The sequence below is a fragment of the Drosophila rhopaloa genome, unplaced genomic scaffold, assembly GCF_018152115.1.
Source record: "Drosophila rhopaloa isolate 14029-0021.01 unplaced genomic scaffold, ASM1815211v1 contig_163, whole genome shotgun sequence".
In the NCBI taxonomy this organism is placed as follows: domain Eukaryota; kingdom Metazoa; phylum Arthropoda; class Insecta; order Diptera; family Drosophilidae; genus Drosophila; species Drosophila rhopaloa.
The window spans coordinates 15378426-15402044 of NW_025335043.1; the positions used below are offsets into that span (position 1 = coordinate 15378426).

The window sequence follows — 23619 nt, forward strand, 5'->3', positions numbered from 1 at the left end:
ATGGTGATGGCGATCCTCCATTCGCCGGTTTGGATGATGGTGATGTCAGTGGGAGACGACGCGGATCGCAGATCGCGGTTCGCGGATGAGGATGTGCGAGAGTGGGGCGTGTTTGGCTTAGATTGTGCCTTCGATAAAGTGAAACTCTTTGATGTACGAGCACGGGGGCTGATCGAGGCGGATCTGATGAGATCGGCGGATAAACAACGGCCACAGAGTATGGAAGAGCAGCCAAGATTGCCCGATCGCTGCTTAATTAGCCACGGTGACCCTCAAGGCTAAAGAAAAGGTGGGGTGATCATGAACTATTGGATCGGCGATCAGGGAGAGGGGAACTTTTTAATTGAATTCGATGGGGAAGTTATTTTATGAAAGAGGAAATGATCCTGACATCATCATCATTTCCCTAAATACGATTGATCAGGCGATGGTTTTTTGTTCTCTGTGTTTACCTTAAGTGGTGGAAATTTTTATAAAAACAAACAATCTATTTACTTTTGTATTTAAATCTCTTGCGGTTTTATGAAAGTGCTTCGGAGATCATCATCACTGCCCTAAATAATATTGATCAGGCGATGGTTTCATTTTCGGTGTTTACCTTAAAGCTGTGGAAATTTTACAACAGCAATCTACGTATTTCTTTTTGTATTAAAATACCTGAAGGTTTCCCATTTTCAAGGCTTGATTGAAGAATAATGCTTTTATTTATATACATGAAATATTTATATTGGAAATAGCTGTATATATTTCTTAGAATTTAAGTCGAATCATGCTTTAGTCACCTTTCCCTAGAATGAGGCTACTTCCAATCACTTCCCCTGCTTAACCCCAAAACCAATGAACCCTCTGACCGTCCATTGATCCCTCACCCTTATTAACCCCATTGAACCGTCTGCGGGCATATCGCATTACCGCATTTTGACACTTGCAGTCCCCAATTCTCAGGGGTTAAGGGTTGAATGGTCACCTGTTTAACCCCAAATGGCCAAAATGTAATGACAAACCCCAAAACGGGAAGTGGAAGTGGTTGGGATTCCGTCTGTCGTGTCGTGGCTTTCGTGTGTGAGAACGGATGTTTTGGCCGGCTCGAAACAATTACGCGGTCCGAGAAACAAAGGCCAGAAACCAAGTGATCGGAGTGGCCTGCCATTACAGATTTAATTATATAATTAATAAATGTAATCAACGGCCATGGCAAAGACAAGGGCCCAAGACCAAGACCATCTGGTGGAAAGACTGGCACTGGCACGCATGCGCAGCAGAATCGAAAGGAAGTTGTCGCCGGGAGAAAAGCGAAGAGAAGAGGGACTGGAAGGGGGTCTGCAAGAACTGGAGAGCTGGAGAATCCCCAACCCTTTCGGAGAAGAGCTCCCCCAGCTGCAAGTCAACGGAAATCGCAAAGGCAAAAAGCAACCGGGCAAAGGGGCAGAAGCGACAAAACAGCCACGACGACGATGGCCCAGCATTCTTGGACAGAAATGAAGTGCAGATCTAAAGTAGAATTGGATCAGGATGGGGGGATTGGGATCGGGAATGGGATTGGAAATGGGAATGGGTATATGGGTCTGGGGCAGGGGTTAGCATACGATCACATGTGTGTGCCCGCGGAGTGTAAGCCTCAGGTTGTGGGGACTTTGTGGATGAGCTACCCATGGGTTTTTGCTAGTGTAGGGTTTATTTAAGTTATATTACAAGTAAAGAAGGATATTTATACAGATATATTGATGGATTTTATTAAAGAATAAATGGGGACTATTAAATATCAATTGTTTTGAAAGAGTCCAAAAATTTATGCAATGATCTATTAATAAATAAACATAAGGCGTACTGCTAAAAATTGAGAATGATTCTAGTCCTATAAAAAATTCTGGAAATGATTTAGTGAATAAAATATCTATCTAGGTTAAACATTGCATAGAATATCAATTCTTTCAAAAGACTTGAATTTAAAACGTTGTTATGTTAGAACTCTCTTCTAACTATATAATAGTCTATCTGAACAAATCGTAGGGTATTTCCTGGACAAAAATCAGTATTAAAGCTGGCAAAAAGTGAGAAGGAAGACCCCTTTGAGAGTGAGGGAGAGGGAGAAGGAAGACGTTAAAAAGAATGACGATGAATGACGGGAAGCGCACAGCTTAGCAGCGCTTCTCTTGGATAATTGAGGAAGTTATAATTGCCAATGAATGGTCCTCCTGTCCCTCTTGTTCCTGCTGTTCCTCCTGTCCCCTCCTGTTCCTCCTGTTTCTACTGTTCCTCCTGTCCCCTCCTGCTCCCACTGTCACCTCCTGTTCCTTCTTTTCCTCCTGTTCCTCCTGTCCCCTCCTGTTCCTCCTGTCCCCTCCTGTTCCTCCTGTCCACTCCTGTCCCCTCCTGTTCTTCCTGTTCCTCTTGTCCCCTCCTGCTCCTCCCGCCCCCTCTTGCTCCTCCCATCCCCCCTGCTCCTCCTGTTCCTCCTGGCAAAAAGTCAAGAGCGGGAAGCAGAACATAAACCCTTTGGCACAAGATCGAAGAAGCGACAAAAAGCGAGAGAGGTGGAAAGGAAACAGTTGTTGTCTTTGGCGAACGGGAAACAGGACATGTCGACGCATAAATTGAAATGAGTGTCGTCGTTCCTTCTTTCCTTCTCTTTTTTTTCTGCATTTTATCATCATCAACGGAAGGACAATAATTGAGGGCCTGCCAGTCGGCTGTTATTAAGATGGAATTCAGAAATCGTTTTGCGACGCAATTCGTTCGAGCGATGAGCTAATAACTATTTGTGCATCACGCACATCCAGCGAGAATATAATAATGAAAATAAAGCCGCACCACCTGTGTCAACAATGAAAAGCTGCCCCGCCAAAGGTAGCAAATCAAACAAACAACTCATCGGGCCTCCTTATTATGTGCCTGAATACTTGACACGATTTCCAAGACAACACACCATAATAATATCCAAAGACAAGGACTTCCATTGTGCGTCCATTGTGCGCATAGAAGAACCCAGGTCCCCAGCAATCGCGATCTACACCGCCGATCTGCAGCACTCCTAAATCTAAATAAATGCGTGCCTATTGAATGGAACCTTTTGTGGAGGGAAACGCGCAGAATAGTCAAATATTTGCCAGCAAATTGTGGCCACACAGAAAAATATTGGACAATTTTATAGATTTTTTTCCTATCAAAAAGGTTTATGATAAATAAAAGATTTGAACAAAAATCAGTGTTTTAAGAATTAAGAAATATCCCAAAAAAAGTTTAGATACAATATTTGTCATATATAATCATTTCATATTCATATTTAGTAATTTGTATTTAAAAAAACAATATTTAAGATGTCCTAAACCATGATAAAAAATTTTTTATGGAATGTCATTATAATACACTTTTAAAATAACGAAAGAGTTTATTCTAGGCAAAGAGTTTCAGTAAGGTGCATTGCTTAATTTTGTAAGCCCACCGAGCGATATAAATAGGAGATCTTATCTATTATTAGAACTTATTAATGTTTTTTTCAGTGCACTTACCTCCTTGCTGGGCACGCAAATTGGAGTGCCCACTTTGACAATGCCGTTCTCCACCATCACGCCCATCACGATCGGATCTCGGCTGTTGAATATGAACTGTGGCAGTATCTGTGGGATGGAATCGAAGAGATAAAGATAGAGAACGGGGAATTAGATCAATGACTGTTGGATAGTCGATGATTTTGTGGGGTATAACTAATAAGCGGCTCAATCGGGAACGATCGATAACGATGGGCCGTCTCTTAACTACTTTTTAAATAATGTCCGATAATTATGGTGGCTTAGGCGATGCCAACAACGGATTTCGTAAGATAACATAACAACTTTGTGTCGGTTGAAGTACCCTATAAAAGGGGTATTTTGTTTTATGGGTTTAATCTTAAAAATTTGAATGGAAAATGGAAAAAATTGTTTTATAAACTACTACCTTAATAATATTTATATATTTAAAATAAGTCTTTAGATCTTTAAACCACAAACTAATAGACGTTTAAAGTCTAGACTACTACATTATGTACTAGAATTGTGCTTTAACATCTTTTACAGCACACCTTTCATTTCCCTTTTATATTAAGTGATCTGAAAATTGAATAAAACTTTGAAAATCACTATCTTTAAGATGAGTATAATATTCAAACTCTATTTTCTAGCGCATTTCCGTATCGTTGTGGCCCATTAATGAAGTGCACAAGCAACCTCCGACCAAAAACAACTTTGACTACACCAAGAACAACTTAATTTCCGTTGCGTCAACTGTTGAAGAAGGCCTCAAATGGGATGCCGCCTGCAGCACAGTTGAAGAAGCGGCACAATCAGAATCAGCCGGCATGGAAAATGGATCGTCCGTTGCCGGGGAAAACGAAAAGTGGCCCAGAGAACACGTTTCTCCAGCTCCAGGTCCACATGCACATGCACATGCCCATTTCCCCAGCTCCACAGCAAACTCCTTAAGACAGAAGGCGAGTTAATAACTCAAACTAAACAACGTCATTGTTATTACAAGACCTGCGACTGGGACTTGGACTCCAGAGAATCGTTGTTTTTTGAACTGGCAGAGTGCACTTAAAAAAAATAACCTACTACTATATTACTACCATATTTATTTGATTAAATTATAATCGAATTGCCTTAATCAAGGTCATTGATTCTGATTAAGAACACAATACTTAATAGAATAGGTAAATGAAATCTCTTTTTTACTGCATAACATACATGTATCTAAAGTTATAATAAGAGTAACAAGAGTAATACAAATCGAATTAAAGGATAACAAAATATCAAAAATATTTCAATATTTAATATGTTATAATTTGAGTGTAAAGATCGAACGAATGCTACTAACAGCTGTGCGCTGTGTGTCCAATTACCAGCACAGTGGGAGCCCAGTGGCTAGAAGTGGCCTAGAGTGGACCCGAGTGGACCTGAGTGGACCAAAGTGGCCCCGAGTGGAGTGCAGAGTCGAGTGGAGTGGAGTGTGGCGTGTTGAGTCCCAACATTGCATACGACCAAAATCTAATGATTGCCTATAAATCAAATACGCTGTTTAAACATTATTTGAGCAGGAAGTGTGGACGTGATGCAGGCGTCTGTTGGGATCTAAGGCTTTAATCGCTTGTTGAGTGGTTGTCTTGGCCCGGCTAGTATACTATATCGTAGCCCCCAGCCCGGAGTTTGGGCCAGCTCCATTCTTGTTGGCCAGCATCATTAGGCCAGCGTCAAGACAAGACAAGCCACAGCTGGAGATCCATTCTGCGTCTTTCTTGCAGTCGCAGTCAGAGTCGAAGTTAAAGTCAAAGTCTCAGTCTGATTCTCATTTTCCGTTCGGGGCAGATTGCATTTTACACCTGTAGCTTTTGGTAGTAATTGCAGCTGAGCGGAGGGCGAAGAAGTGGGGAAATGGAACACGAACATGGCCGCATTAAAATAATGCCCATAATGACACCGAATCCTTTTGGTTTCCGTCCTTAATTCGTAACAACTGATACCTAGTACAGTTAACAAACTAGTTGCAAGTTTTAAAACAGACACAAACTATTCACACATTTCAGATATCGCTTCTTGAAAAAAAAAAAAAAAAAATGTTCCGGTCGAAGCACTTCAGTTTCCAGTGCCATTTTCTTTCCATTAATTTTAGTATTGTATACTAGTTTTAATTTGACAAAATAAAAAAAAAAAATAAATAAAAAAAAAATATTTTTCTGCCGTTAAGGCTCTTTTCAAAACTGGCATTTTAAATTATTGGTTTGATTCCCATACAACTCAGTTCTTAAATTATTATTATATTATTTTATGACTTCGCTTTGAGATCGGTTTTTTTAAAGTAAAACAAATTTAGATCGACTTTTCCCCTTAAGACCCCACATATTTTAAATGCAAATAAATTATAAAAACAATTTAAAAACTTACCCTTAGTTTGCAGGGGAAGACAGCTACGGAGCGGAACTCTTCGCGCTTCTTCTGCTTGAGTTCCTCGCGGAAGGCGGTGAACTTGTCGAAGAGATGATAGATGATGTCCGCTTGGAATATTTTCACGCCCAGGGAATCGGCCATTTCCTGGGCTTCCCTTTCGATCTTCACGTCGAATGCCAGAATCGTTGCATACCTGAAGGGGAGAGCGACACAAAGAAGATAGTTAATAGAGATCAGTAATTGAAAACAATTAAAAGTATATGCACTGAAGAGACGGGCGACCATCCAAGTATAATAATAATAACTATAACCATAATGACACTGCTGCTGCCTCGATGGGCTTCCTGTCTAGAGAAGAGTTGGCCTAATGATCGGGCCACATGGCGATCCAAAGCACCAGGAAGCGTTAATAATTGAAATCACAAACAACCTCCCGACGGACGAAATCCAACGAAACGAAAGCAACTCAAGATGTTGTTTGTTTAGCTTGGTTAACTTTTGCCGTGTGGGGCTTTTTCAATGACAGGAAATGGTTGGCATTTCGAGAATCGAAACTGTCCGTCGACAGGAAAAGGTACCCAAGTGGAGTCAGCTAATGAGGGGCACTTTTTGGGATCTCTCCCGAACACACATCAAAATGGAAATGGGCTGGGGATTAAATTCGTTTGGGTAAAGGCGAAAACAGTTTAGGATAGAGCCCACGACTAATCGATCTATGAATTATGGGCAATTTGTGGAGCAAGGGGAACTAATATGGAGAAGATTAATAAAAGCAGGGCTGAGAACACTATTAAATTGTGATATATCTTTTGGTTTTGGATGCCAAAGAACACCTCAACTTGTTAAACACCTTCCAATTAAAAAAACGATTTGAATATATTGTCCAAAACAAGGGTTTATCTTTTTTATCGTTTTTCTTTTTGTTAAAATCAATTTAAGATCTTAAATTCAATAAGAAATAAATATAATTTTATAGCTCTTTCAAGAAAAAAATCACTATCAACATATTATTAGATTTTATTAAAAATTGGATAGAAAAATTAATATTTTCAATAACTGTTAATGTATTCATTTTAATTTAAATTAAGATGCACCTAATCCGCCATAAGAATAGTTCTTTCATTCCGGATACATTATAAAGTCATCGAATTTATGAATATCTGAGCTCTAAAAATTAAGACCCTTTTAAATGCAAACACTTTCGAGGCTAGCTTTTACGAGGATCGATTGGGAACCTCTCAAGGGGCAATAAATAGCCCACCATCAGATCACTTTCGAGTGGACGAGCCAATTTTATGCATAAAAGATCACATAAAAACAGTTAAACATTTTATGGGACTCGTAAATGCGACAGGAGGGCGATACGTACGCATATAAAATAGAACCCATTGAAGGCACTTTTTTTTTCCCCGGGACAGACTTTATTTTTATGGTCGCTGCTCGCAGCGTAAAATGCAAAATTTTATGGTTCGAAAATTCCACACGCGTAAAAATCATAAATAAATGAAGAGCAGCCACACATAGTAAAAGATAGTGGGGCGTGTATCTTTCGGATGGGCGGATATGTGCCCAAAAGTGGACATAACTCAGGCAGAAGTCACGCATGCGCAGGAAAAAAAAAAGGGCCGGAAACGGAAATGCTCCGTCTTGAGACACACAGATACCAGATACATTTTGTGACTGCATTTCTATTCGAGGTTTTTTCCGTTTTCGCGCTTGTGACAGCGTAATTTGAGTGGGCCGTAAATGTATCTGTATCTCCATTTGCATTTGCATGTGCAGCTTTTCTTGTTGCCAAGCAGAGCACGAAAATAGTTTTGCAATTGGAGACCGGCAAAGTAAAAGAGACAGGATTGGAACTGGGGACTGGGGAAAAGAAAAGATATAGATACTTGGACTGGACTATTTGGCACCACTTAATGCCGCTAATGAGACAAAGCCGCCGGCCCAAAGGTTTCGCTCTCCACAATAAATCATGGCCAGCCCATCCCGCTTAGCTTTATCCATCCCCCCGGTAAAGTGCATTTTGTGATTGCCGCTAAATGAATCACTTAACCCGACCATCGGCTCCTTCGTCGGCTAATATCACACACAATCTTCAAAGATCCGACCATATTGCGTTGTTTATCAAGTGGCGGGTGGAAAAGCAGGGGGGAGATTGTGTTAATGAAGTTAAGCGGCAATAAAATTGCATTGTTCGTTGTCATATATCAAAAAGTCGTTTATTCTCGCTGTCTCGCGGACCTCTTGCTGCCTTAAGTATTCGAATATAAAGCGGCAATGGCCTACAATGTAGTCAAAAGTGCGGATACTATGGTGTCGAAATGTGTGTGCCATGGCAAATGGAATGGGAAAGGTGTTACATGTAAGTTGGACACGTTCTCGAGAGGAAGTTCTAAAGTTGTAAACCAGAAAGGTGGTAAAAAGTAGGGGTTCATTGTAGCGAAACAGAGTTTAAGTGCATTCAGCAAAAGCCTTTAAAATGGTACTTAATATTTTTAAGTCTGATTAATTAATACAAAAAGTAATTGGGTACTAACATGTGTAGATTAATTTATGCATAATAATTTCTATTCAAGTCACTGATAATGAGTTCAACAACTTTGACTTTTCATTTCCGTCTCTCAACCCAAACTAAATAAGTCAAAGTGTGGAATTTCGCTGATTCATAATATTCATAATGTTATTTCCAAATCTTTTGTGTAATCTCTCTGAACCAGGAAGTCTGCTAATCCGCAGTGTCTGAAATATAATTCCGATGAATAATTGTCGAAAGAATTCCCCCTCATCACTTTCGTTGCTTTGACTAACAAACCAGCCGTTTGTCAATTATAGAAAACAACCAATGGATCAATTTCCCAGTTGTCGACACAATTTCTGCTTGCGAAATCCCTCAATGGGGGAGTTCAATAAACCCCCTCGAAAGTGAATTTGATAGTGGAAGTGCCACTACTCCAAAGTCGTTTTGGGGGACTCGACTGTACAAATTTTCGCATTCAGCGAATTCCCAAGAACTCTGGATATTGTATTATTCCATATGACACATCCGCAATCAAAAAGGGGGAAAGTGAACATAGAAGTGGTTAATTTGGGTTTACTTACTGCGCCTCATGTTCCAACATCGTGGAGGCCTTCATCACATCACGTTTTACTACGGGACCAATGCGAATAGCAGAGTACTGGAAATAGTAAATAAAAAGGGTTTGGGGTTATTATAAGTTTGGATTATTAGCATTATATATTTAGGAAATATTTCATGAATATATGACATTTTATTATAATAGAGAACGAACAAAAAATATTACTAGGCATGTTTTTCTATAATATTACCTATTAAGATTATTAGAATATCCTTTTCAATAGGATTCCAATGTATCTAATTATTTAGTTTTAACATCATTATTTATCTTTGGTTTTTATAACTAAAGATTCCAATGTATCTTATTTTAGTATTCTTTGTTGTTTAGATAAAACCAGCTCTTTCTGTTTTTAGCAAATGCACATTGTATATTTATAAAAAACTTTATTCATCAGAAGGCAGACATGTAAACGTACTTTGAGATACTATGTTGTCAACCATGTGTGGCTGCAAAGTTTTTCTTTTTTATGTGTGTTCTTCTCTCTTTTTGTTGGCCCAAAAGCATTTGACCCAAAGAAAACTTTGGCTATTTTTAGTCGCATGGCCATAAAAAAAATAAACGAAATAGAAAACCGAAGAGAGCAGCAGAATCTAAACTAAACAAGCAGTCCACTAAAGTGAAACATTTTTAAAATGGCCAGGAGACACTAGAACGAGACGGGAAACGCCGACGATGGGTTCATTCACATCGAAGATGTTCAATTTTTATTTTATTTTTCCTTTTTTTTTCGTCGCCAGATGATTACAAATGATCATTGATAAAAATAACAGCAGCAGCGCCAGAGTCTGACATGAATGAATGGATGGATGGTCGGGTGGTTTGGATGGTTTGGATGGTTTGGGTGGGTCGATGTGGTGCTGCGGACTCCAATGAGTGGGGCAAATGGAATTTGCTGTCGATAGCGACTTAATTGCGCCACCGGATATGCACGCGCCGTTGATAAGACCGAAATAATGAGAGGCTCCCGATTGAACCCATTAGCCAACTGGCACAGTGCAACTCGTTTCACTCTCTCTTTTACAGCTGCCTGATAAATTGAAATGTCGGCTTATCGGCCAGATTAATCGGATTAATTTAAATGTCAGTTTATCGCAGGCATAAATTAAGCATTATTGTAGGGGCTTAAAACGGAATGGTCTAAAATGGTTTTGTATATAGTACCATACTGGTATGCCGAAGTTTATATTCCCCTTCAGGTCTTACAGAAATCAAATATTCTATTCAATTTGGGTCACCTTTTTATATGTCATAGAAAACTTGAAAATAACTAACATAAAAATGCAAGATAATAAAAATTATATATTAAATATAATATATATAAATATAAAATTTAATATATATAAATATATAATATAAATATAATTTAATTATATATTAATTTAAATGACAGTTTATCGCAGGCATAAATTAAACACTATTGTAGGGGCTTAAAACGTTATGGTCTAAAATGGGTTTTTATGTATTAAACTACTGCAGCTTTTACAGAAATCAAATATTCTATAAAATTGGGGTCACCTTTTTACAAGTCATAGAAAACTTCAAAATAACTAACATGAAAATGCAAGAGTATACAAATTATTTATTAGTAATCATTATGAATTGTAATCGTAGCTTTTTTATAGACCTATGGTCTGCTATATGTGAATACCATAAAATAAATAAAACTCACAATTTTCTTTGCCTTCTTTGTAATAAATTTTTACCAAAACCCTGCTAAATTTTAAGAAAACATTTTTAGAGAGTCCATTGAATCTCCGCTGACGTCATATTAAATTGCTGACTTTCTGCTCAAGTGTTTCGATTGTAAATGGAATTCAATTACAGCTTAACCCATTCATGAGCATTTCATTCATTACTGCGAAACGCCTCAGCTGCTGACGCTGTTATAAAAGAAATTGTGTGTAACTAACGGAAAGCAAATAGGAAAAAAATAGGAAAATGCGAGAAAAGCGGGAGAAAAAGAGTTTTGCAATCAGCAAAACAATGAATGAAATCGGAAGTTTATTGTTGTATGCAATTGTGGCACAGTGGCAACAAAAGCGAGCAAGAAAACTCATAGTAATTGAGGAGGCGAGAAGAGAGCAGTCCTCGATTGCATGTAAAACGGCTGCAACGGAAGTGATAGCCAAATGCCCCCATTGCTGCACTCAAAACTTTTTAGCACTTAAATAAAATATATAAATAAAAATTTTAAAAAATATATATGATTTCAATAGTGAAAAAAATTGATATTTTTATAAACTTATTTTTTATTAATAACATAATAAAAATATATATATTTTGTATTTCTATATAAGATATTTTATACTCTTTTTAGAAAAATAAATAATTCAAAAAAATATTATTTCAAAAGTGGTAAATGTCTAAAAACCATTTTATTATTAATAACATTTACATTAAAAACAAAAAAAGACTAATGAAAAATACTTTTTAATTTTTGGAAAAGGTAAAAAGACTATTTTGAAAAATACTTGAAAAGTCTGGTAAATTAATCTTATTAGAATAAGGAAAAATAAAATTTTTTAGAATCTAACTATAAATATTTAGTAAATTTATATTTATTTAAGTCCATTTTTCAGTGGGTTGCTATGGGACTCAAAAGAAAGGTGTGGGTGTGTGGTGATTGGGGCTGGATTTCCACGTGGCAGCCGGGCGTCGATTTCCAACTGAATATCATTTCCCACGAACAATCAGTACGTGCGGCTGACTGACGCAGCAGCATTCACAATTCCACAATTCCACAATTGGCATCAGCAAAAAGGCCAGAAAAGCCAGAAATCGGAGACGAGAAAAGGCGTTTGCGAGGAATTTGTGGGCGGGAAATGCGTAAGTGGCAAATGAAAACGCAACCCAACGTTGAGCTAATTAGCAGGGAAGCTTGGAAGCCAAAGAGGGAAGCACACGCCCACCGCCCACCTGCCGCCCCTTTTCTGCTGACGTCAAGTGGCAACACCACTCAATGTTATCGATGACACGAGCAAAAGGCCAAGGCAGGTGGGTACACTGAACGAAAAGTTGTGAAGTAAGGGAATACAAGAATACAATTTATTTTCCCTCTTTAATGATAATATCTTACAAATTAATTAGTAGACCTAATGATATAATATACAATTTATTTAACACAATGCACAATTTAAACTTAATCTTCCTCTGTTAAACAATATCTTCCGACTGTCTATAATTTCTTTTAAATATTTAAGATAAATACTTTATTGATATTGCTCCCCATTTTAAATACATAGGATCTAAAGCAATATTACATCCCAAATCTTATTTATTTCAGCTATTCATTCCGTTTCTATATGTTTTTCTCGGTGCACAAATCGATTGTTTAGTTATTTAAACGCTAATGATGCCAATTTTGATGAAAAACAACTAAATTAATGGCACATGTCGACTCGACTGACTGACAGACAGCCTAAACAGGTGATTAATGTCGGGGGAACCTGCCTTTCGGAATTGGAAAATTGCGTCGATTTCGAGAAAATGCTGCACGTTCTTTGTGAACTTCCGTTTCGATTTTTGGGGTTCTTAAATGCAAACACATAACTATTATTTCAAACTTCCTTTCCTTCCAAAAATGCGGTCGCTACGTGTTTATGAATGAAAATTAAGCAATAAGCTCTGGAAAGTATCTGTGAGTTGCTCTCTGCATTTGTGTGCGAGTGATAGTGTGCGTGTGTGTGTGTGTGGGGCAGGAAGAATTGCTTCCGTTGTTGTTTTTGTTTTCGTCTTTCCATTTATACATTCATTCATTTACTCATTCACTTGGGTTCACTCATTCATTCATTGTTTTTTTCACTTCTTCCTTCCTTCTGTTTTTATACTCTTGCAGAGAGTATTATAATTTCCATAAAAGCATATATATTCTTGATCGGTAAATACAATAGGCAAGCAACTGTCCCAATTTTAAATCTATATTGTTGTATCTCCAAAAGACTTATTTTTATCGTTTTCACATTTATAAATATTTTGTTATTTAATAGATGAAAATATGAAATTATTTTTAGGATTTTAGATATTCATTTTAAATGTTATCAAAATCTGATGGCTATGTCTTATATTTATAAAAATTTAGGACAAGGTAACATAACTTAGTTTTCTCTTTATTTATTAATGAGGAAAAATTAATTTTGATCAAATTATGAACATTGCCCAATTAGTTTTTATGATAACTGCAAGGGTATTGAAACTTCAGATTCCTTTCTTTCCCGAATTATTTTTTTTTTTTTTGTTTTCTTGGTGGGGCAATTTGTTTTTGTTGTTTTTGGCAACTGCGTCGCATTAATGAAAACATTGGCATTGTCTGCTTCTTACCTCACTTCCTTCCTGCCGCCGTAATGCCCATCTAGTACTACGAAACACGCTAAGCATGAGAAAAAGAAGAGCCACGACCGCAGCGAAATGAAATTCATTCATGAAATTCAACGAAGAGCGTCCAAAAAAACACATAAAGGGGCGGAGGAGAGGGTTTAGCACCCAACAATGGACATTTTCAGGGTCCAGTCTTTTCTTCGGGGTCACCCTTTGCCCCCATGCCCCCCTCCTCCATCGAACCACTCATGAATGGGCCTCCGAAGACGTCACGCCACTCGATCTAAACAGTTTTTATGCCTTCAATGTTTCCCAAGATATTTGCGTGGTATTTTGTTTTTCGCTCATTAATTGCGTAGTTTTTCTGCTATACGAAAACGTAACTTAATCAGCAATAAACAAACTCTACCTAGTATAAAACAAATTCCGAGAATATTTTTAGACTGAATAATTTAGAAATAATATTAGTAGTTATAAATAAATAGGTAGATACACTATCATTATTATTTGATTAAAAGGAATGTCTTGGAATTTTAACATAATTTAAAACTCATTTATATGGTAATTATTAAAAATGAGGTAATTAGGTAACAATTAGTTTATTAAAGCAAATGAAATGATTGATATGGATAATTTAATTAACAAAAAAAAACTGTTATATAATTTGATATTCTTCCTAGCAAACTACAATTTTGTCAGCATTTCTAATTGAAAAGTAATGATTTAGCCAGCGACTTCTGTAAAGGAAACCAAATATCCAACACGGCCAATTATTTCCACACCTGCTGCGATGTAACATTGATGTCCACCCATTCAAATGAGCTGGCCAACAAAATGGCTAATTATCTTAACTGCGGCTACTGCAGCAGGGCTTCTGCAGCGAGTGGGCGGAAAACCGCAACCGTTGGCAGTGGGATTCGCATAGTTTTCCGTTTGCATTTCGCATTTTGCATTTCGCATGCAAACGTGCAAATGCGGTGCCAAATGGCGGCCCCAAACGGACGACAAGTCGCCGAGCATGACGAGCTGTATTTGCGAAACTTTCTGTTGTTTACTTTTAATTAAAATGCATGTGGGAATCAAATTACGTCGGCCATACACATTTGCGGCTGACTGCGACTGCAACTGCGAGTAGATCTGCCCACCTGGCCCACCTACCAAAATCCGAATGCGAATCCGACTCCAACTCTGAATCCGAATCCGAATCCGAGTCCACACCAAAACCAGCAACAACAAGTGGCACACAATTATGGCAAAGGCAACCGCAGCACAATGAATGCATAGGAATAGCTGATGGCTACATAATTACATTTTCGCCCAAATGCAGAGACACAGCATCTGGTGTGGTGTTTTGGAGGGGAGATGAGGGGGATATAGCCACATATAAATAGAGGGGAGGGAGGGTAGGGTAAGGGGTCAGGTCGATGGGTTGAAGAATCAGTCGGTGATGTGAATTTATCTAATTTAAGGAGCAATCCATTAAACATATTTTGTATGATATAAACTTTTCTAGAATTTTGTTAATAGCATATAAGTAGGCTTTAAAGATTTTTTAACTTACAAAAAATACTAAAGAAATTAAATATTTTAAATTTTAAATATTTTAGGATGCTTTAGAATTCTTGGTTTTTCAAGAACTACATGGTTTAATGTAATGGATTTTGGTACTGGACTTGAAATTGAAATTATTTTTTTGTGATTTTTTTAAAAATGCTAAAGAATTAGCGATAGGCCAAGTTTTCTTTTATAAATTTGATGCTTAAGAATTCGTGGTTTTTCAAGAACTACATGACTTTTATATGAAATAAATTTTGGACCACCTAGTCTTGAAATTGAAATACATCTTCTTTTAGCCTTTTAAATTTAGCAGCACTGGTAGCAGTTGAAAAAATGAAGAGTCTAGCCATTTTTCGAGTGCGCAATGTTTTCATTCATGAAAAAATGCAATGAAGAAAAGGCAACAAGACAGAAAAGAGTTGCGGGAAGCATTGTTGTGCAAAGAAAATACAGGTAAATGTGAGCGAGTGTGTGGATTGCAAAATTGAATGAATGAACATGAACCCGGCCACGTTGCGGGTGTGCGAACAGCAAATGCGGCCCGTTGTATAAGCCAAATAGCAAGCTAACCAACACAACGGCCTTTTTATGAATGGCAGACGGCAGCACCGCTATATTTGGCCGTTGATGGCTACGAGGTGCAAATGTTAATGAAGCCAACGCTGCAACATCCACACCAAACAGGCAGTGATGTGAGGTGCATGTACCGGGATGCAAAAAATGGGTACTTAATTGGCGGGATTTTGAAATATTTAACCAGCTTATCATGGAAAAACCAGCAATTTAAGCTAGAAATCTATACAAATGTGTTTTAAAAATATTAACAATAATTCTTATAATAAATTGTGTTAATATAGATGCCAAACATAGTTACTTAATTGGCAGGATTTTAAAATATTTAACTAGCTTATCATTGAAAAACCACCAATTTAAGCTAGACATCTATACAAATGTGTTTTAGAAATTATAACAATTATACGTATAATAAATTGTATTATTAACGATGGGTGGTAACAGGAATTCTGAATATGAACCTATTAAAAATGCTCAAGAATTCGCGTAACTATAATTCCTTCTATTAAAATGTTATGTTCGTCAATCCACAAAATAACCAACATTTGTTTCTAAACCTTTTATTGATTTTAATTACCTATATCCCCTTTGATCGTAAAATATACACTATTTTGGCCTGAATTTGTACCACACCCAGGTGTTCCCATCACTGAAAACGGCCAAAGAAATTGCAGGCCAAATGCATAACGGTGTTTGCAATGGCCCAAAGAGGGAGACAGGGCGATTGGAGAGTGGTAGCAGCCGCTCATTCATGTTGTCTTTGGCATGGTTTTTCCGGCAGGCGATCATAAAAATGTGCAGCCAACGGACCATAAATCTGGCGAAAACATTTTCCATGACGTAACCGAGGAATGTCTGTTGACTGGAGGCGGAAAAGTGCATTTTAACATGGATTTTTATCGGTTCTGCTATTTGCTCTGAAGAATAGATTTCTTGCACATTGTTTTTTAAAGCAACTCTTAGAAAACGCCAACACATTTTTGTTAATTTTTCAATGAGTTTAAGGTTTAAAAAGCTGATAATTTATAGTACCTTCCGCAAAAAGGGGAATTTCTTTTACAGAAATAGAAATCTATAAATAGTTATTTTCTGAGAAGCAAATCTGGAGAGTTATTAGAAAATAGAGAGATGAGGAAATAGAAAAAATTTAAAATGGCGCCAAAAACCAAATGAGTTTATCTGTATAATCGATTATATAGGACAATTTGTTTAATCCAAAATAAAGGGAGGTAAAAAAAGAGAAGCCATTGGAGGATGGGTAATGGTTAATCGTAATTGTGACGCACATTCTCCACAAAAAAAAACACATGGCCACGAATAGCTGGGTAACAAGTGCAATCAATTTTTATGAATGAATCGAAGACGCGGCATTGATCAGTTGCTTTTGTTGTATTTAGTGTGCTTGTTGTTATTGCTACAATTACGCCCTGCTGGGCAGAGGGAAAAAAGGGGGCGGGGCAGGGTGTGTGTAATTTATCTAAATGTGTAGCAAATGTTTATTTGATCAATGAAATGAATTATTGTACGAGCACATGTGTATGTGTGTATCTATATCTTTGTATCTTTGTATAAACGAATGGAAAAACAAATATCAACTATAGATACAATATCCATAAATGCGGCTCAATATGTGGGACGCAATTAAAAACAAAAATGAAATAAAAACGGGAGAGCAACACATCTGTAATTGATTTGTTTTCCATACAATTCCATTGTCCGGCTTGTTTTCATTTTTGCTCTTTTCGGAAACTGGTTAAGGCTTCTTGTTGCTCTCACTCATTGTTCTTTTTTGCCGCGGTATTGTCCATTAATTAAATGCAAAAACTCAATGAAATGATGCACGAGGCTGTCCAAATTAATCAGGCGTACAACTCAATTAAGCAAACAAACAAGTTTATAACAGGCGATTTTTTTCTGAGTATATGGAAGGGATTAATTTAAGAAAATTATAGAATTAATGCAATTAAATTCATATTTAAACAGTCTTTTTGCATTACTATTTAGCAAAATTGTATAGAAAAAATCATTGATAAAGAAAATTCCATTTAATCTTCAGCAAGCCTTGCAGTTATTGGAAATCGACTACATTTCGATTACTGTGCCTGTATTACTAAAAACAATGAAGCTATGTCGATTTTGCGCTGCATTTGGCCATCGTTTCTATGGCAACTATATGATATTGTTGTCTGATTTTAATTTAATGAAAACCGTAATTCCACAATATTTAAATAATACCAAATCTTAAAGAACAAAATAAAATAATTAAAAACAACAAAGTAATAATTTTTTAAAAATTTTTTTTCCGATTGTTCATATGGGAGCTATATGATATAGTCGCCCGATCCGTCTTGTTCCGACTTATATACTACCTGCAATAGAAACACAACTTTTGGGAAAGTTTCAAGCAGATAGCTTTAAAACTGAGGGACTAGTTTGCATAGAAACGGACGGACGGACAAACGGACAGACGGACGGACAGACGTACATGGCTAGATCGACTGTCCTGGTGATGCTGATCAAGAAGATATATACTTTATAGGGTCGGAATTGGAGACATTTCACTGTTTTGACTGAAATTATAATACCCTTTGGCAAGGGTATAAAATATGTATAATACAAATTTAAATTTTTGCAGAGGAAACCACCTGGTTGACTTGTTCATGTCGCATTCAGAGTCGGTGGATTTATGTTGCGCCTCGGGTGACTTAAAGGGTCCAGGTCGGTTGAATACCAATTAATGGAACAGTGCAAGCGCAAGATTGATTGGCAATCGCCAATCAACGCAACCTGCGACGTGTCAGAAATTAATGGGCTAAGCGAGACAAAACTTTAGCGCGGTTTTTCTTGACTTTTTTTCAAACGGCAGCAGCGACCACTCAAATGACAATTTCCGGCCGTCAGTTTGGCAGTGCCAATAAATTGGCAACCCTGCTCGTATTTCAACGGCCACGCAAGAAAAAAGCTAAAGCAAAAGCACCGAATCCAATTCCAATTCCAAAAGGCCGCCATCATATGTGGGTGCCTAGAAAAATGACTCTGGCAGCGATAACCATAAAGTTTTATGGCATTTTACATTTTACATAGCATTAGTCGCTCCAAAAAAAGGTAAAGAGTCGAGAGTGTCTGTGAATGTGGTTAGCCAGTTACTAAATTTGGCTTAAATGAAGGCGAAACTTGTTACGTAGCCGGCCGGTGGTCGTCGGCCCACATGGTCAGCATCTCTAACTCGGCTCGAATCATGAATGAATTCAGCCCCCGGCAGAAGTCTGTCACTCCGTCCGTTTGTCACTCATTCACTCAGTCAGTCAGCAAGCCAAGTGAGCTGGCCATAATTGATTTTCGAAACGAGCGCAGTAAACATGACGGCGACAAATTTTTCGTCTAAAATGTGACAAAATCGGAGGGAAAAAAGAGCAAAAACCGACGACAACGTATCGAAAAAGCGACAAAAAGTCGTGGCCATATGGACAACATGTGCATGCGACTGCAGAAATTGTTAATTCATTCATTAAGAGTTCAAGTGGACGTCCAAAAAGCGATTCCACATATAATGGGCGCGACTCGGAAAAATGACTTGGAAATTATTTCAGTGGGCCGCAAAGACAAAAGGAAGCCAAGATGGTTTTACTTAAATACGAGCGGAGTTTTCTTAGAAAGGTTTAAGGCGAAAATGTATAAAATTAGCTAGAGATTGGTTTAGGTACTTTTAAATATTACTAAATGAGTTTTGAGGAACTGGTCCAATTTAAATTTAAATTTTTATATAGCATTTTTATAAACCATTTCAAGAAGATCTATTTTATATCCATCCTGTTGTTTTCAAAACTATACTTGTAAAGAAGTATGAAAATTGAAATTGACAGTTGAAAATGTTTTTTCTATGGGATTTACTTTATATATCTTATCTTAATATTTCCCGCAATTATAAGAAGATTTAAGACCACTTAAATGAAACTGCGAAGGTGGACGCATTAATAGCCAATATCCATTAAGCCGCTTAAACCTCCTAAAATCTAGTGTTTCCACGGGCGGATTAAGAACATATATATATATAAATGTATCTGAAAGATGGCCCCGTTGCGGCCTGAAACGTCCCTGGCCTCGTCTCATCATTCAGTCAGTCGCTCATTCATTCAGTCCACAACCACGCGCCCTGTGGCTGCATTTGGTGGCTAATTTGCATAGTTTTTCTGCTCGGTGTGCTTTATATTGCGTTGGCGTTTCGGCCCGGATCGTATTGGATTCGTATAGGAACCTTAAGGCCTGGGAAAGTGTTGCGGCCTGCCGGCGATAATGATGCTACATGGAGATGATGATGACACTGTGGGAAACCTTAGCAAATGTGGGCTGCTGTCACTAATGAGCTTGTAGTGTCAGCAGAAACAGAAAACAAATGTAGGTAGAGTATTTAGTCAATACCAAAAAAAAACAGAAATAAATATATAGATGCTAGGATTAATCTTTTGTTTATTACTCTGATACTCAAAAAGTTTGTAACTAATTGATAATTGAAAATTAATGTATTTTATTTTAATTTATTACACTCACTTTGTATGCATTTAAATTTAATATTAATTTTTAGGGTGTTTAGTTAATACCAAAAAATAAAGAAATAAATATATAGATGCTGGGATTAATCTTTTGTTTATTACTTTGATACTCAAAAATTTTGTAACTAATTGATAGAAAATTAATGTATTTTATTTTAATTTATTACACTCACTTTGTATGCATTTAAATTTAATATTAATTTTTTCAATGAAAAGAAAGGAAATCTTTTATTTGGCTTAACCCTAATTGTGTGTGTGGGGCAGAAAAAAAGACTTTGCTCGGGAATAGAAAATTGCTGAAACAACAAAACGCTCAAATATCGCGGTCTTGGATCAAATGGCCCATATGTGTTCGTCTGTTTATTGTTTTGTTCACTTTATCCGCGCTTCCGTTGCAACATTTCCGCAGCTGAGGCAAGCGAAAAATTGAAATTAAATTAAATAAAGCGAATAATTCTGATTATCTAATTCCCATTAAAAAGCCAAGCAAACTCGATTAATTCATTCATTTACGGCGTGTGAAATTGATTAGGCGCAATCGTTGCTAGAAAATAAATATTTGCTAAATTGGAATTTGAGTTGTCATATCCGCTGCGGCCATATATACACCGCCGGACTATAAATATATATATCAGCGAATGCGAATGCGAATGCGTTTGCCTTTGCGTATCTATATGGTGTATATAGAGCGGCCAGTATTTTTAGTTGGGTGTTCAATCTTCTCGAGACTTTGAGACTGGGGGGCAGACAGCGAAATGAAATGGTTACAGTGCGTGTTCAGTTGGCTGGGCGCCCGCCATTCGGCTTCTTTTGGCATGAATCATCCCCACGATCACCATCATCATCACCATCACCATCATCATCATCATCATCATCATCATCATCTGGTGGCTAGAACGGCCGGGTTTGCATTTTACAAAAATACGCATTTTTATGTTTACGACGTAGTCCGCCAGACAGGAGCATAGAAAGTCGGCGCCCCCGCCTCCTCACGCACTCATAATTCCCAAATCCGAAATAGTTTTTTGGCCAGCGCCAAATTTACAACTTTGTCGCAGCAGCGAATTCAATTTGCCGGCCACATATCGAAAAGTGGCCAGGGGAAAATGGCAAATTTTCCAAACTGCGTACTAGTTGCTTTTCCGACTTTTCGACTTTTCCGACTAGCGAGATTTTGTTTATCGCCGGACTATACGAGCTGTTAAAAATATCCCGCCATGGGCAGAAAACAAATAATGTGTACATAAATTGCAGAGCCCACCTATTATCTCACCCTCCGTTTTTCTGCGATCTACTATGTGGCTGGCCAGAAAATATTCTTTTGGCTAATTGTCTAAACAAACGGTGCGAAATTATGTTAGCGCATCTTTCCCTTGGGGGATTTTTCTTTTCTGGTTGTTATTCATTTCGAACTTGTTGCATGGGCACGTGTGGTCCATTATTTGGCAGGGGATAGAAAGGTATTGCGATGATTTAAAGGGCGGCCATCAATTGGCAAGGAAATATGGCCAAACCTGGTTTGCATCCACTGCTTGTTTTTCTAAGTGCAAATACATTTTGCAGAAATTATTGGCCATTCTGGTATGCGTTTGCATTTTGAATAAATACGACTTCAAAAAAACAAATATTACAAAATAATTTAAGGCTTTTAATTGATGTTCCTAAAATATTTAATAAGCAAATAAGATATTTTCTACTTAAATACTATTAAGAACTAAATAGTAAGAGTGATTAAGGTACAAGGTGGGGAATTACTTACCGGAATTTTAGATGTCCGCAGGAACTCCAGAAGGGCCTCCAGCGAACCCAGTGTGGAAGCCTGGACATGAACGCCTATCTGGGCAAGTTTAATGTGACTAAGGGCGCTCTTTAGCTCCCGGGCAACTTCATCTCTGAAAAAAACAATAAAGAAGATATAATATAGTACATGTAAAAAAAGGACAAACATTAAGAACATTAAATTACTACATTTTTTAGGACTACAAAAAGAACAATACTGCATTAAACAAGTAAATAACTCAAATAAACGCACGTGCAAATCTCGACTTCATCCGGTTTGTGGGCAACCAGCAGATTGATGCCTGCAATGGCCTTCTCCAGATCCTTGGCGGCGATTTTGACGCCCTGCGCGGCCTTCACCTCCTTGTACTCCACATAGGCGTTCTTCACGCGCAGCTCCTTCATCGGTTGGGGCATCAAAAGCGAACGGATCTGGGTGACAATGGGTCCATCTGTTCCGGCAACGACCATGGTTTGACCCTCGCGCAGCTTGCCATTAATAAGGATGGCATCGATGGTGGTGCCCAGGCCAGGCAGTGCCTTCACCTCCAGCACGGTGGCCTGCAGCTCCTCGGAGTACATCAGACGCTTGGCCAGCATATTCTGACAGAAGTCGGCAATCATGAAGAGCAGATTGCCCATGCCCTCGCCCGTAATCGCACTGGTTGGCACCAGCGAAATGTACGTCTTGGGATCCGTGTTCTCGTAGAACAGAGCCGCGTTCAATCCCTGCTCCGCGAACTGCAGGATCACCTCCTTGGTGCGCTGCTGGAACTCCAGTTGTGTGTTGCTCTGCTGCTCCTTCAGGACATCCCTCACATCCCGCCTGCCCAGCTGCTTCCAATCGTACAAACGATCGATCTTGTTGAGGGCCACTATAAACGGACACTTCTTCTTCTTGAGCAGCTGAATGGACTCGATGGTTTGCGGCTCCAAGCCGTGCATAATATCCACCACCAGGATGGCTATGTCGCAGAGCGAGGATCCTCGGTTTCGCAGGTTGCTGAAGGACTCGTGGCCGGGTGTGTCGATGATCAGCAGGCCAGGCAAGCGGTGCTCGAAACCAACAGCTGACTTTACATATTTCGTCTGCTCCTTGATGGCGTCAATCGGCACATTTGTGGCTCCAATCTGCTGGGTAATGCCACCCGCCTCGGAATCCTGGACGTGAGTCCGTCTCAGTTTATCCAGGATCTTGGTTTTGCCTGTATCTACGTGGCCCAGGACACACACGACTCCTGCGCGGAGTTCATCGGTTGTTCGCTTCTTTTCCGCCTCATCTTGACGCTTCAGGATTCGGGCTTCGGCGCGGAGTCTTCGCGACTCTGGGTCATTGGCCAGTGCCGTTCCCTTCTCCTGGGAGTCATCGCTGTCCTCATCGGAATCCTCGCTGTCATCTTCATCCTCATCATCCTCATCCTCTTCCGTGTCCTCGTCGTCTTCCTCAGCAGCCTCGTTCTTGCCATTGTTGGTGGTCTGCGAGGATTCCTCCTCGGGCTCCGCCTCCGCCTCGCTGTCGGTGGCATCCCAGCTCTCCTTGACCACCTCCTCCTCGGCTTTCTGGGCAGCCGCTGCAGCAGCGGCCGTGGCAGCCGCTTGGGCCTCCGCCGCCTTGGCCTCCTCCTCAGCGGCCTCTTCCTTGGGACCCTTCTTCTTATTCGGACGGATTCGGGTTCCTGAAAGAGATTATTTGGGTAATTAGGTTGAAACAAGGCATATAATTCGCTCAAAATTATTATTGTTACTGTGTTGAGCTGTTTTTGTTGATGCTATAATTAATTCACCTAA

At 38.6% G+C, this 23619-nt stretch overlaps 1 protein-coding gene across 1 annotated transcript in view; it reads right to left on the minus strand.

Annotated features, from left to right (window-relative positions):
* Window positions 1–23619, minus strand: part of LOC108047606 (eukaryotic translation initiation factor 5B) — a 44650-nt gene that overhangs the window by 17283 nt on the left and 3748 nt on the right. Inside the window, exons 4-8 of the mRNA XM_044457823.1 lie at window positions 22085–23507; window positions 21812–21944; window positions 9021–9097; window positions 5916–6111; window positions 3510–3617 (exon numbers count right to left, since the gene is read on the minus strand). Coding sequence (XP_044313758.1) covers window positions 3510–3617; window positions 5916–6111; window positions 9021–9097; window positions 21812–21944; window positions 22085–23507 — 1937 coding nt within the window. The remainder of the gene's footprint in view (window positions 1–3509; window positions 3618–5915; window positions 6112–9020; window positions 9098–21811; window positions 21945–22084; window positions 23508–23619) is intronic.